The sequence below is a fragment of the Cornus florida genome, unplaced genomic scaffold (genome assembly GCF_030987335.1).
Source record: "Cornus florida cultivar Cherokee Brave unplaced genomic scaffold, ASM3098733v1 CherokeeBrave_3.0.0_Hap2_Chr11, whole genome shotgun sequence".
Classification (NCBI taxonomy): Eukaryota; Viridiplantae; Streptophyta; class Magnoliopsida; order Cornales; family Cornaceae; genus Cornus; species Cornus florida.
Window position 1 is genome coordinate 115,334,400 of NW_026775581.1, and position 15,239 is coordinate 115,349,638.

At 34.5% G+C, this 15,239-nt stretch overlaps 2 protein-coding genes across 2 annotated transcripts; both read left to right on the plus strand.

Annotated features, from left to right (window-relative positions):
* The first annotated feature begins 1,421 nt into the window (after window positions 1-1,421).
* LOC132281344 (ERBB-3 BINDING PROTEIN 1) lies at window positions 1,422-9,512 on the plus strand. Its single transcript, XM_059783058.1, has 10 exons — window positions 1,422-1,586; window positions 1,723-1,839; window positions 2,304-2,388; window positions 2,481-2,630; window positions 2,731-2,884; window positions 8,220-8,435; window positions 8,521-8,657; window positions 8,743-8,834; window positions 8,985-9,164; window positions 9,254-9,512. The coding sequence occupies exons 2-10, from the start codon at window positions 1,749-1,751 to the stop codon at window positions 9,319-9,321; spliced, it is 1,173 nt and encodes a 390-aa protein (XP_059639041.1). The 5' UTR covers window positions 1,422-1,586; window positions 1,723-1,748; the 3' UTR covers window positions 9,322-9,512.
* Window positions 9,513-10,530: 1,018 nt separating this feature from the next.
* On the plus strand, window positions 10,531-14,750 carry LOC132281345 (bifunctional monothiol glutaredoxin-S16, chloroplastic). The gene is made up of 2 exons (XM_059783059.1): window positions 10,531-11,009; window positions 14,054-14,750. Exons 1-2 carry the CDS (start codon window positions 10,611-10,613, stop codon window positions 14,555-14,557), a joined length of 903 nt encoding a protein of 300 aa, XP_059639042.1. The 5' UTR covers window positions 10,531-10,610; the 3' UTR covers window positions 14,558-14,750.
* The last annotated feature ends 489 nt before the right edge of the window (window positions 14,751-15,239 follow it).

Sequence of the window (15,239 nt, forward strand, 5' to 3'; positions counted from 1 at the left end):
TAAATTAATTTGTAATTAAAAATATATAAAATATGCATCTCAATGTTAAGCATCCGTCATACATAAAACTTTAATTTTAGCCACGTGCATTAAACATGCAGTTTTACTGTAGCAAGAAAACTAGCATATTCTCTTAATTTTTACGAGACTTGAATTCTCAATGTTATACTTTATGATGTGAGGAATTACTAAAATCCTTGGTGGTTACTACTATCTAAATTATTGCTAATCTATATACAATTTGTTATATAATTTACTCCTTCAAAATGAAAAAAATAAAGAAAAAACAAATGCACTAATGAGGATAGGACTCCTTTCAATCCTATATTGTATGTATTTTATTTTAATAATTAATTTGTAAAGAGAATTTTTGTGGTTTAACGAGTTTGTCCATATCATCCCAGTTTATGGTTATTATATATAAATAAATATAACTAAAAATGCCTAAACATATTTACGTTTTTCTCGTGTTATATAGGCTTTAAGCCTCGAATTTTATTAAGAGAAGGTAAAAGGCCTGTCATTTTTATTTCATTTTGAACCAATAACCTTTAAATTATAATGGAGGCCCGCTTTCAAATGAAGTTATCAATAAAAATTCAGTGCACAACAAAAGACTAGAGCTTTAATTGTAGTTAAATTATGTAAGAATGTAATTTTGGATAATCACTAAATTATGGTGTTTGGCAATCATTTATGCTTCATGTTTTTTTTGTTTGCTTCATGTAACACGTTTATTTTTTGGTATTTGGTTGTCGATGAAGAATTTTTTTTTATTTTTTTATTTTTTTTTATTTTATTTAATTTAACTAAAATAACTTATCCATAAATTTTCGATAAATTATTTTATAGGCTCCCACCTACTGAATTTGATTTCGATCTCAACCTCAAAACCTAGGCCTTTGCAAAACACTAAACTATAAAAATAAAAGAAAATATTTTTGAAAACAATTTTACATCAAAACAATTGGAGCCGTAGTGTATTTGATAATCTTTGCTGTGATATGAATATAATCGAAAAAAAAAAAAGAGACCAAAACCGAAAGCACCAATTGGTTGCTTTCGCAAGCATTGTATCAATGAACAGTGCATAAAAAAAAAAACATTTATACAACATTTTTTTACCTAGCATATTTTTATGTTTTTTGCTTTAAAAAATCTTACAAAAAATACATATTACCAAATAGTATTGAATTCACTTCAGAGCGAAAACATTGCTTTTGTTCTGGCTTCAAGCAAAAGTACAGACACATCTGTGATTTCCAGGCAAGCCCTAGCCGGAACAGAAAATTATATTATTTTGTATTTACTTAATTCAAAATAGAAGGACAATTACGTTATTTCATTTATTAGAGAAAAGAAAATAGACAATTATGCATAAAACAATAGTAATAATTATGGGTATTTAATACTCAAAAAATAAAGCAAAACCCTAACGCGGACTCTGTAACGCGAATCCGTTATATATAAGACGGCACTGCTGACCTCTAACCCTAGTTCGAGTGAGCGGTCGTTGAGCAGACGAAACATCTCGTATCAAACCCTAGTTATTTGCTCATCTCAATCTTTCGCCTTCAATTTTTGTGGTAAGTTTCTCTTCGCATTTTATCATTTCGATGGCGTTTAGGTTTCTAATTAATCATACCCTTTGTTTGCGAACTGATTTGGAGAATTATTCTGTTAATACGTTTTGATTTTTGTTTTGGTTATTGATGATTATAGTTTAAGGATTTTCGAAGTTCCCAGTGATGTCGGACGAGGAAAGAGAAGAGAAGGAGTTGGATCTCACCTCTCCTGAAGTAGTCACCAAATACAAGAGCGCTGCTGAAATCCTTAACAGTAATTCTCTCCCTGTCTCTCTCTCTCTCTATATATATGATATGTATATTTGCAGCTTAAAATTTACACCTTTGTTATATATATATATTGTTGATATGTATATTTGCAGCTTAAAACTTCCACCTTTGTTTGAGGGGAAAAAAGAACCAAAATGCAGATTGAGGCTATTATTTATGTCCATATTATAAAAAAATGACTTAAAAAATTTAAAAAGGTAAATATAGTAGGTGAAATGGTGTGTAATAGAAAAGATTTTGGAGAGTGAATTCATCTGGCCTACACCATTCATATGGGATTAAGGCAGGCACACAATGGCAACGATTATGTTCATGTTAATTTTGTATTTAGTCCGTGTATGTGTAAGTTTTGCATATAAATATTATTTTTAATTAGAAGTTGTTTTATTTTGGTCATCCAGTTAGAAAAGTTCACTATAACTTGTAAAAAAAAAAATTCATATGCAGAGGCTCTGCAGTTAGTTGTGTCGGAATGCAAACCAAAAGCTAAGGTTGTTGACATTTGCGAGAAGGGGGATTCATTCATCAGAGAGTAAGCTTCACACACACACATGTAATTATGAATTACTAAATTATATTTTGGGTTCTATTGAAACCAATTTGATGCAAATGTATGCTATACAGGCAAACTGGCAATATGTACAAAAATGTTAAGAAGAAGATTGAAAGGGGTGTTGCATTCCCAACATGTATTTCTGTAAACAATACTCTGTGTCATTTCTCTCCACTTGCTAGTGATGAGACAGTGTTAGAAGAAGGTGATATAATAAAGATGTAAGATTTCTTCTAGCTCAATTTATTTTTATTCATCAGTTAATGGTGGAAAACTGACAATAATTTGATTGAATAATGTTGAGTTTTTATTTGGATGCAGTGATATGGGTTGTCACATAGATGGATTCATTGCTGTAGTTGCACACACTCATGTCCTACAGGGAGGTCCAGTGACTGGTAGGATAGCTGATGCTATTGCTGCAGCAAATACTGCTGCTGAAGTTGCATTGAGGCTCGTAAGACCTGGAAGGAAGGTAATTTTATTGTAGATTTTGGGTTTTACTTTTGTTTTTTTTTTTCCAAATACTATACCATTATGGGTTGTAGTTGTCGAATTTTGAGTAATGGTTGACTGTATACAAAAAAAGGAACTCTATAGGGGTAAAGAATTTTGAAAGTACTTAGCTTCTTTTTGATTGATTTCCTTTTCTGTGCACATGCAGGACTTATAGGTGAATTCAAACATGATTCCTGTTCTTTTATATTTATGGAAACATTACATTTCATGCTATGATTTTTTCTAAATCTGGGAACAAACGTAATTCAGTATATTGTTGGATAATGGCCGAGTGTTAAACATGTTCTGAATATTTAAGACATTAAAAACTAGCTGCATATGCCCACCTTCAAACTCTGGATACATTCTTTGTTTTTATGCCAATTTGCGTAGACTAGTAACAACTTCCGTTTGATATGTCCAAAGATCATTATTGGCATTTTTATCTTACTTCCATCAAATATGAAGTGTTTTCAATGATCAAGTACGTTTGAATGATTTGTTGTGCTTATTCACATTCGTCATTTGCCTTCTCTTGTTTGATTCAATTGATTTTTCTGAGGCATCCTTAGAGGACATGATTTCTTATATCTAAAGAAGCCATTGAAAGCTATGGAGCAAGCTGCAAGTGATGCTTTGTGTCCTAGTTACACCGATCAGCCATAATGTACCACTAGATACACCATTAGTGTCTGATTTGGAAATTACAAATAAAAGGTGTGCGCGCTTTTCTACTCTTTCTCACTTCCTAAATGATGAACAAATTTCATAAGCTATGGACTAACATCCAAATGGAGCTGTTTGTCATAGTTACTCTGATAGGCGATATCATGCTCACACAACACAAGTCAGTTATAAGTAGTATAGTGTGTCCTCTAATTACAGTATACTTCTCGGACTTTTTCACAATTTTGCTAACGCTTGGTCTGTGTTCAATAGTATATCATCTGTTTGATTAGGTCATATTGTCACTCATCAGTTGCCTTCTCTTTGTTGAAAGGCCCCCCCCATCCTCGTCTCTCTCTCTCTCTCAAATGTATTCAGAGAACATGATTTCTTCCAATTTAAGATTAAAAGCTACGAAGTAAGCTCCGGATGAAGCTACATTCCATAGTTACAACTTTCCAGATTTGTCATAATGCACCCCTCAACGTGTTGTGTCTTTTATGACAGTAATAATTTTTTTGTTCGATGACATACTTAATGAGTCATCATACTTATATTGCTACAGAATTGACTTAATAATGTACAAATTAATTTTGTTGATCATGATGCTGTTTTTTTTGGTCATTATATATATATTTGATTTGCTTTTCAAATTATCATGATTCTGTTCTTGTCAACTATACCTAGGGATGGCACGAGGCGGATTTGGCTAAACCCTAGCCTCCACCTTGAAAATTTTGTCAACCCATCCCTGTCCCCTGCCTGGGACGGGTTTATACTCCTAGCACCATCTCCGTCTCGACTATGGGGTTAACGCCCTGTCCCCATCCCGTCTCATCCGGTTTCTACCACATTTCCTTTCAAATATCAACAAAAGAGCAATATGCAAGCAAGATTGTACCCGTGTGTATATATATATATGTAAATACACACATGCATATTACAAAGGCAATGTGGAAATACCAGATCACTGATTACGAAAACCTATCACACAGTCGTCTTCTCGAATGGCATTAACAGCACAAATTTGCTTCCTCATCTTTTTCTTGTTCGCCATGAGAAAGAGGGTTCTTGGTAGGTGACTGCCATTGGGGAAGTTGTGAGAGAGGCGCACCCACCAGTGGCAGATTAGGGGTTGGGAGAGGCGTGAATGAGGGAGGTGGCGTTTGTTTGGAGAGGGTTGCATATTAGGGTTTGGGAGTTATATGATATATATATTAATGGCAAAAATGTAAACTAAATAAATACTATATATATTGTAACTTTGGTAGGGTGGGATAACATAAAAGTTAAAACCAATCCCTCCCCGAACCCAAATTAGGTTTTAAAAAATATTACCATACGTGTCCCTAACTCTATAAAGGATATCCCATTTCTGTCATAATAGGGGCAGGGCGGTCCAGCCCGCCGGGTTGGATGAAAATTGAAATTGCCACCCCTAACTATACCCATTTTTTATGAAGTGATTTGGCAAATATATTAGCAAGTTGTTTTTGTTTTTGACTTTTTCATGCTTCCCCTAAATGATGAACAATCTTAATAAGCAATGGACCGATATCCAAATGGAGCTATTTGTCATAGTTACTGTGATAGGGGATGTCATTTTCACACAACTGAACTCCTTTGTATGAAGTCCTGTGTACTTCTGGACCTTTTTCAAGAAATTGCCACCCTTAACTATACCCATTTATTTTCAGGGAAGAAAAATCTATACCCAATTTTTATGTAGTGATTTGGCAAATATATTAGGGAAGTAGTTTTTGTTTTTGACTCTTTCATGCTTCCCCTAAATGATGAACAATCTTAATAAGCTATGGACCAACATCCAAATGGAGCAATTGTCATAGTTACACTGATAGGGGATGTCATTTTCACACAACTCAACTCCTTTGTATGAAGTCATGTGTACTTATTGACCTTTTTCACGAAATTGCCACCCTTAACTACCCATTCATTTTCAGGGAAAAACAACTATACCCATTTTTTATGTAGTGATTTGGCAAATATATTAGGGAAGTTGTTTTTGTTTTTGACTATTTCATGCTTCCCCTAAATGATGAACAATCTTAATAAGCTATGGACCAACATCCAAATGGAGCTATTGTCATAGTTACTCTGATAGGGGATGCCAGTTTCACACAACTCAACTCTGTTGAATTGAATCCTGTGTACTTCTGGACCTTTTTCATGATTTTGCTTGATCTTGGGTTGAGTGTTCAATATTGAGTGCATGTTATTGTCAATGTTTGGCTATCCCAAGAACTGATGTTCAAATTGTTTATGGGTGGTTACATATAAATTTGGGATAATTTTCAGTTTTGTCATCAGAGTTGTCTCCCTTGGCATCTCTCTCTGAAGGTTTCTTCTTGTCTATAAGAATCTCATTTGATTTTTTAATCTTAAATGACTGAAGAAGTTCTAATAACAAGCGAAGTAGCCCAGGGGCTTATCAAAATAATTAAATAAGTGATCCCAAGAATGAAACTTCTGCTGTAGTGCCATCTAAAGCTGCCCTCTGTGCATGTTTGTGTGTTCTGGTTGCGAACTTTGTCTATCATAAGGTTTTCTTGCCTTGGCGTCATTTAATTTTTGTGCGCGGTGTTGACTATAATATTGTATCATGTTTTCATGTAAACCCTATAACTATTTGATTTGGTTAAATGTCTTGACAAATCATCTTATATTTGTATGTATTCCTATTGTGCAAGTCATAAAGGCAGAAATTATAAGAATTGAAGAAATATAAAGCCTAATGTAGTGAGAATATGTTGAATTTGGACAAGTACTGAGGGGTAGTGTTTATAATATGTAGTAATGATAGCATTATTAATTAATAGTAAATGTAGTGAGAATATATTGAATTTGGACCAGTACTGGGGTAGTGTTTAATAATATGTAGTAATAATAGTATTATTATAATTTTTTGATAAGTATAATTATACTATAATAAGTACTACTAATATAATATTGCAAAAAATCTGCAAAAATATCAGCTTTGCTGAGGTAATCAATTACTTGTTGATGTCCTTTTTCCTTGTTGCCTATATTATCTTGGCTATAGTCTGAAGTGTTTTTGGTTGATCCCCCTTCTCAATGGTTGATTCCCATTCTCGCACATGCGCCAACATTTAATATATTCCAGATACGGCAATTAATGTTGTTCTACTGGTATTAGATTTATTGTTTGATATTGTTTAACTCTAATAAGGAGATTTGATATTTTTCTGGATTTGGTTGTTCATTTCTTTAATCCAAACAATGAAGCTACTGGAAATTCATTTTTATTGCCTAATTGTTGCATATTATCCTCAATAAGCAAGATGTTCGCCTGTGAGAGTCTATACTCTTATTGATGAATTTTTAGCAATAATTTAGAAGTTAATGAGTAGATTGTCAGAACTGTTACTGTAATTGTGTAAATGCAGTTTAGGAATTATTCATATAGGAGTGTTCGCTGATTGTTTTTCCTGTTGTAGCCTCTTCACTAATTCTTCTAGCCAGACTTCTATCTTAAGCATGTTTCTGTAAAACATATTAAGGAAGTCCAAAATGGAATTATATAGGAGTCTCTCATGGGTAATTGTTATTGCCATTTTCAGTTGCTTATCTTGATTACCACCTAGACAATCATATATTTATTCAAATCGAAATGTAAAAATGAAAAGAATGTAAATGCCTAGATGCATGTTTTTTAGACAGTAATAAAGGCAACTTTGCCGGGGTGATCTGTTTTGTACTGGTTTCCTCTTTTTCCCTGTTGCCTATATTGTAACTTGCCACATAGTGGAAGTCTGGAATTGTTTTTCAGTCGGTTCACATTCATCCATCTCTGGCCAACATGTTTTCTAGAGATAGCTTTTCCCTTTTACGAAGAAATTACACACAACCTTTTAATATACGAATATGACTGTAAAAGTATTATTCAGGTTGCAATGTAAAAATGAAAAGAATGTAAATGTTTAGATGCGTGCTTTTTAGACTGTAATAAAGGCAACTTTTAATACAAGAATATGAGGGTAAAATATTATTTAGGTTGCAATGTAAAAATGAAAAGAATGTAAATGTTTAGATGCGTGCTTTTTAGACTGTAATAAAGGCAACTTTGCCGAGGTGACCTGCTTGTATGGGTTTCCTCTTTTTCCCTGTTGCCTATATTGTAATAGGCCACATAGTGGAAGCCTGGAATCGGTTTTTCAGTCGGTTCACATTCATCCATCTGTGGCCAACACATACTTGTTGTGGTTGCTTAAAATATGATACATACTTCTTGTGTACTAGCTACATCAGAAACGGTTATGAAGCCAACACATAGGTTACCACGTGGATGTTGCAACACATGGTGGGGGATTTCGATAATACCTACTATTGTGAGGAAAACTTGCTATAATTACCTGCTCAGTGCTTTCCAATTTTATTTTTTACAAGACCTGCATGACTCAGTGTACATCCTTGAATGTATATTTCGACTTGAGCAAGTATTATTGGTTGTGAAATGAGTTTGGGTTGGTTAGTATTAATATTATATGTATATTAATTTAATTTTCTTCTTGTTATATGAAGACTATAGGAGTTGATTAGTGGATCTGAGTACTTCTTTGATCTGATTGTCCCTGAATCTGTTAACTGAGTTTCTTTGGTTATTGCAGAACAAAGATGTAACAGAAGCAATTCAGAAGGTTGCTGCTGCCTATGACTGCAAAATTGTTGAAGGTGTTCTCAGTCATCAACTAAAACAGTTTGTGATTGACGGAAACAAGGTCATATTGAGTGTCTCCAACCCAGACACAAAAGTAGATGATGCCGAATTTGAGGAAAATGAAGTTTACGCAATTGATATAGTCACAAGCACAGGTGATGGCAAGGTTAGTCTTTGTTATCCCAAAAATATATTCTCATGCATCATCTTCTTGCTTTCAGTTCTTAAAATTTTTGGTGCCAAAATTGCAGCCGAAGTTGTTGGATGAAAAACAGACAACCATCTATAAAAGAGCTGTTGACAAGAATTATCACCTAAAGATGAAAACGTCTAGGTTCATTTTCAGTGAAATAAATCAAAAATTTCCCATCATGCCATTTACTGCAAGGTTGGTGTCTTTTTCATATGATTCCTTCATCAAGTATCTTATGTTTTTTACCCTAACATTAAGTGGGTGATGCTTTTCACAACAGGGCCCTAGAAGAGAAGCGGGCTCGGTTAGGACTAGTGGAATGCGTCAATCATGATCTTTTGCAACCTTATCCTGTTCTTCATGAGAAGCCTGGTAAGAGATTATTGGCTTAGGTTTGCAGAAATTTGATTGCATTCTCATTCTGCCATCCAAGTTTAATTTTTGTCTGGTTTAGCAAGTGTAACACCTGATTTTGTACATGTTGTTCCACTTATGTTAAGATATTGGTTACCGTTGGTGCAGGTGATTTTGTTGCTCATATCAAATTTACTGTTCTGCTCATGCCAAATGGGTCAGATCGCATTACATCCCATCCTCTACAGGACATACAGCCGACTAAAACAGTAGATGACCCTGAAATTAAAGCCTGGTTAGCATTGGGCACGAAAACAAAGAAGAAAGGTGGTGGGAAGAAGAAGAAAGGTAATTGGCGTAACAATACGAATACGGTTAATTTTTTAATGGAATTATTTTGCTTATGTACATGGATTCTGATCTTTTGCATTTTTCAGGCAAGAAGGGTGACAAGGGTGAGGAGTCTGCAGAAGCCGTGCCCATGGACGCGACATCCCAAGAATGAGATAATTTAAATATTCTTATCCAATTTTGGCTACTAGTTTGTATCTGGTTGTTTATGGGTTCATTCAGATGGTCATTAAAGATTGATCCTGATTGAGTTTTCCCTAAAAGTGTCCGCTGCATGTACTCGGTTAAATTCTGTATCTTTTTTTATTATAGTTTTCCTAATAGAAAAACAGATTTTGGTAACAATTGGAAGTTTGGAACCCATAAATTTTGCATTTAATAAATCAGTTATTAGTCAGAAACTGCCAAATGCATAAACTCTTTGGATATAAATTATTAGTACACAATTATCATTTAAATCTTTAAAATCTTGAACTTTAGTAGAATTTTTTTGAACCAAAGCAAATAAGTACACAAAACTTAAAAATATTAATTGATATCTCTTCTTTGATTTGGGCTCATGTAACCGCTAAAAAAAAAATAATAAAAAGTAAAATCAAGAAATCAAAATTTAGCAGCAAATTATTCAGATTGGCATTCATTGCCTTCTGAATTAATTGATGCCCTTTGTGGTTTATTAGTTTTGTTTGTGTTTCAGAATTCAATTTGCTAATTTATAATGTTGTGTTAGTGTTCATAATATACTTTTTCATAATAATTGTGATTTGATTTAAATAGAACAAAGTTACAAAATATAAATAATCTAATACTTACTATTATTTAGGGGTTACTAAATGGCGGTAGAGTTGCCTGAACTGGTATGTCATGACTCTACCTGAACTGGTTTGATGCATAGAATTGGGGTGTCATGTTAGAGTTTTCTATTGTAACGAGTCAGCGCCATTTAGTAGTATTACATGTCTACCCATTTATACTCATTTTCATCTGGATTCGATATGGGATAATTCTCTCCTTGTAATATTCTACCCCATTCGAACTCACAACGCTCTCGTTACAGTCGGGCCATTCTACCTACCAAGGTAGCACACTCGGACGCCTTCCGAATCAGTCGGGCCATTCTACCTACCAGGGTAGCACACTCGGACGCTTTCCGAATCGGGCGCTTGGCGTAGTACCGAATCAAGAACAAAAATCTTAAGCCACTTCAGATACGAATCCGACGTGGGACAAGTGAAGCTTGAATCACTCCTATTCAATACCAAGAGGGGCATTTGTAATTAGACGAAAATTGCACACTAAAAATAAAAACATAAAATATGAGTACGGCTTTGTTTCACTTTCACCGGATTAGAAATATCTAATGCTCGTGTGGTTTGATGATCGATCGATTAGTCTAATTTGTCTTCGTTCTTCAACTCTTTGCTTCTCAGCTTCTTCCTTCCAATGGCAACAATCAACCTATCATCATCATCAATACTCACTTCCTCTTCTCTGCGTGTACTCTCTTCCTATTCTCCCCAAAATGCCCCCACAATCTCATTCTATCTCCACCCTAAACCGTCTCTCACCGCCTTCCCTTCTCATTCTCTCAGACTCAAACGCACCTTTAAACCTTGCTCTATAACTACCGTCGTTTCAGCTCTCCCGAAACTTTCGGATGCGGACCTAGTTTCCCTACCGCCGGAATCAGACGACCTCGCCGCACAACTTCCGTCAGATTCCGGCGTCTACGCTGTTTTTGACGGAAACACCGACCTTCAGTTCGTTGGCATATCTCGGAACATTGCGGCCAGCGTTCTCTCGCACCGGAAGTCGGTGCCGGACCTCTGTTCCTCCGTCAAGGTACGTTTGTGATTGTTTTGGATTATTTTAATACGGTCAGGAAAAATGAGAAAATGAAAAATTAAAAGCGAAATTCCCACTCTTTTTTCACCAAAAATATGTGATTATTTATTTATTTATTTAAATTCTTTCTTATTATACACCTTGTCTCCTCCTAGATTTATTATTGTTTTTTTAATTACTTCAAATCATTTGTCAGGTATAAGAAAATTTTGACTTTCTTAAAATCATTTGTTAGATATAAATGCCATCAAAAGTCAATAATTATTTTATTTGATTACTTTATTTAAGTATGCATTTTATTATTGCATTGTGTATATTATATGAATGTCATTTTAATTGTGCTTTAAGGTAATTTATAAAAACAATTTCATTGTGATTATAGAATCATTAAAGAAAAGATAAAAGTGTTTTCGGTTCCTCATAAAGCTTATTTTCTTCTTATTTTATGGGTAGTATTGGGTTGAGTAAAGTTGTGTATAACTTCTTCTTTAGAGATAGTGAATTGCTGCTTTGGACAAGGTCCTGTGCTTTTTACCCATTGGGTTTTTGATGTAAAAAATGTAGCATTTTCTATCCATTTTTACTTGCTTTTAATTTTTGTGTTGAATTCATGTGCTCCGTGCTGATGTGATCAATTGAGAATTAACTTGAAAATCTAAAAGTTGACGACAAGCAATCTCAAATCAAGCAAATAGACCTATGCATACCTCCTCCAGGAGTGACCGAAGTGAATAATTTGATAAGGAAAGAAACATAATGGTAGAATGATGAGATGCAAAATTAAATCAAAGAAAGAGCTTCAAAGAATGATAAAAGATTGAAAAGCAAGAGAACTTAGAAAGGCATATGAAAATTTAAAAATGATACTAAAAAAGGGCATTAAAGAAGTTGTATGAAAAATTAGGTAGAAAATAGGGTGAAGATAAAAATTTCATACTAGCATAATGACTAGAGTATGGATAAGTAAGATGCATTAAGGATATAGACCAAATAATGTTGCTTAAAAATGAAGTCATTTTAGATATAATTGTTTTGGCTCTTACATGAGGAGTATCCTATAGAAGATATTAAGAGCCCTGTTCCTAATATAAGAAGATATTTAAACCAACAAAATGGGAAAAAAAGAAAAAGAAAAAGAAAGAGGAATCTGTAATTCTAGGTTTCCTGTGTCGGCATATTTCGCGAATAGTCTTGGTTTGGTTCATATTGTAGTTTCACCTTTTGAGAGGTTTCTTGCGGCGTCAAATCTGTGATTGTTAATTGAAGACCAAGTTGAAGGATCACATTGAGATCTTGCTTCAAGCTCTTTCAATCACAGTAGGTGACCTAGAAGACTATAGGATTTTGTGATTAATTAACAATTAATCTTGAAAAATTGGTAAAAGTTGGTTTAGAACTAACAAGGAGACATAGTTTGTATAAAAAAGATTTGAAGAAAAGAATTCACCCCTTTCAATTACAATCAATGCAAGGATGATAATGCAGAGAGAGAATAGAGAGAGACCTTATGCGGCAATAAATGGGCCATAGTGCCATACGATGAATTTTGTTAATATTTATATCTTCTGTTGGAGATTTGTGTGGCATCAGAAGCCCACCTAGAATTAGGCAAAGTTGAATGTTTTCACCTGTATTTTGTGGATGAAATTTTTCCCAAGGGCCAAGTCTAACGATGTTGTACTTCTCTAGAAAGCCATAAATGAGTAAAACATAAATTAAAATTACCAATGGGCATTAGCCTAGATGGTATGATCTCTTCTTCCCAAAGGGGATGTTGATTGTTCAAGTCCTGGTAGGGGCAATATATTGGGGGTGTGTGTGCGTTTGCTTGAACTTTGGAAAAAAAAAAACATATAATAAAATTTGAAAAAGAGAAAAAGTAACAAGCAAAAACCTATTCTGGACTCTTCTTGTTCTTTTGTCTAATGAACAGTCTCCCTTCTTAAATTATTTTCTGATTTTTTGTGAGGTCAGGGTGCAGTCCAGGGGGCTATGGTTCTGAATACAAGTCAGTGGTGTTTGAACATTAAAAATATAAAATAAAGAAAAAAGAAAGAAACAGAGAAGTTATTGCATGAGGTTTTTGCTTTTATGGGCAAAGAGGACTCCTGTGGCAGTGGCTTTCCATCTCGATTAGAAGGTGGTGCACTCTATTATATTGTCTCAACTGGAAGGGATATGCTCATTCCTGAAATTTGAAAAGCTCAGGTTTTAAGGAAGCCTGTTTGAGATTGTTGCTTGCCAAAGAACCAAACTTGCTAGGTTGCTGGTGCTAGTTTATTCTTGTTTTGGTGGGTTGGTAAGACAAACACCAAATTCACATGCACATTCACGCATTATTGCCCCTATGGGTAGTTGAATACTCAACTTCCTATGTGACAGGAGGTGATGCCACTTGTGGTGAGTTTATTGTTTCTTTTGTTCTTGCCTTTTTTGTTTGCTTAGAATTAGCTTGGGAGTCTTCCGCTTGGTTCTGTTCAATTGATTTCCAGGACTAGTTTAGACCACGTTACTGGGTAAAGAAGAAATTATAAAAAAAAAAAAAAAAACATGTTACTAGGTAAAGAAGAGCACGGAAAGCTGCAAACTTTGCTGATTGCGTCCAATTTTAGGACATCACAGTATAAAGTTATTAGTAATTGTAGGTTAATGTATAAGCCTATTAGACAATGAAACAAACATCCAGGACAAAATCATATAATCTTATTTTGCTTCTCTAGGAAGTTTTTCCTTTGAGTAAATTTCTGAAATGATTATTGACTGGGGGAAAAAATATTATGAAATAATTTTGTTAATAAAAAGCCACCGAACTATCTCAAATTTTCACAAGCCGAAATAAGTTGAGTTCGCTAGTATTTAAACTAAAAGCCTCTCAAACCTCAAGTTCTGAAGCACAACTTTGTGATTGGTATAGATTAGTCTGTTTATCCACGGTAAGTATATTCTCCTCTAGAAAATTGTTGATCTTGTGTGAATAATAAAGGGTTATTTAGAGTTGTCACTTGCCTTGCAACTATTTCATCACTAAAACTTTTATGCAGGTTGGGGTAGTAGATGAGCCTGACAGAACAGCTCTAGCTCAAGCTTGGAAATCATGGATGGAAGAACATATAGGAGCCACAGGAAAGGTCCCACCGGGTAACCAATCAGGGAACACCACATGGGTCCGTCAGCCACCAAAGAAGAAGCCTGATCTCCGGTTAACACCTGGCCGCCACGTCCAGCTGACAGTCCCACTGGAGGAACTCATTGATCGGTTGGTGAAAGAGAACAAGGTGGTGGCGTTCATCAAGGGATCAAGAAGTGCCCCATTATGTGGATTCTCAGAGAGGGTGGTGGGGATTCTCGAAAGTGAAGGGGTGGATTACGAGAGTGTTGATGTGCTTGATGAAGAGTATAATCATGGATTGAGGGAAACACTTAAGAAGTATAGTAACTGGCCTACATTCCCACAGGTTTTTGCGAACGGTGAATTGGTTGGGGGATGTGATATTTTGTCCTCCTTGCATGAGAAGGGTGAGCTTGCTGGTTTGTTAAAGAATTAGATGAATTTCAGTTTTGTATGATTGGGGGTGGTTTTGAACACACATGGGAAAATGAGATTATCCATTGGCTTTATGGCTCACCATGTATTGGTAGATGCTCAAGAGATCAATGGAGTTTAGCCTCAGAGACTGTTTCTAATAACAATGGAACATATTTGATTGAGCATGAATTCACAGTTTTTACTTTTGTGAATTTCCTCTTGGTAGGGCACTTCTCTCTCTCTCTTGAAGGTTAATGTGATTTTTTCAGATAGTTAGCCTTGTGTTAATGGAGGCTATTAACAAAGATTGTAACTCAGTTTGTTTATTATAGGCAAAAAAAAATAATAGTAAAAATAAAAATGTTGATTATAGGTAAAATACCAAAATTTCCTTCAACTTTCTCATATTTGTAAACAACACCCCTATACTATCAATTTGACAAAAAAAACCCCTCTAATACTATAAAATCCTGTAGATTAGCCCTTTTGTTAAATTTTCGTTAAAAAAAGGGCCAAAATGCGTTATATTTTGACTAATATGCCATTTTCTTTAAACCAAATTGTTACCAAAATTTTTGGAATTCGGACAAAGAAAAAAAAAATTAGTGTAGTTATTTCAGCAGTAGATCATGATCTCTTAACTCAATTTTGGATATTTTTTTTGCAAAATATAATTTTTAATATACTTTTTCATACTAGTT

Bases quoted from the DNA above. Each gene is read 5' to 3' on its own strand.
- LOC132281345 (XM_059783059.1), top strand. From the start codon at position 10,611: ATGGCAACAATCAACCTATCATCATCATCAATACTCACTTCCTCTTCT. The intron at 11,010-14,053 runs GTACGTTTGTGA...ACTTTTATGCAG, and splicing joins ACCTCTGTTCCTCCGTCAAG to GTTGGGGTAGTAGATGAGCC.
- LOC132281344 (XM_059783058.1), top strand. From the start codon at position 1,749: ATGTCGGACGAGGAAAGAGAAGAGAAGGAGTTGGATCTCACCTCTCCT. The intron at 8,835-8,984 runs GTAAGAGATTAT...CCGTTGGTGCAG, and splicing joins TGTTCTTCATGAGAAGCCTG to GTGATTTTGTTGCTCATATC. The intron at 9,165-9,253 runs GTAATTGGCGTA...TGCATTTTTCAG, and splicing joins TGGTGGGAAGAAGAAGAAAG to GCAAGAAGGGTGACAAGGGT.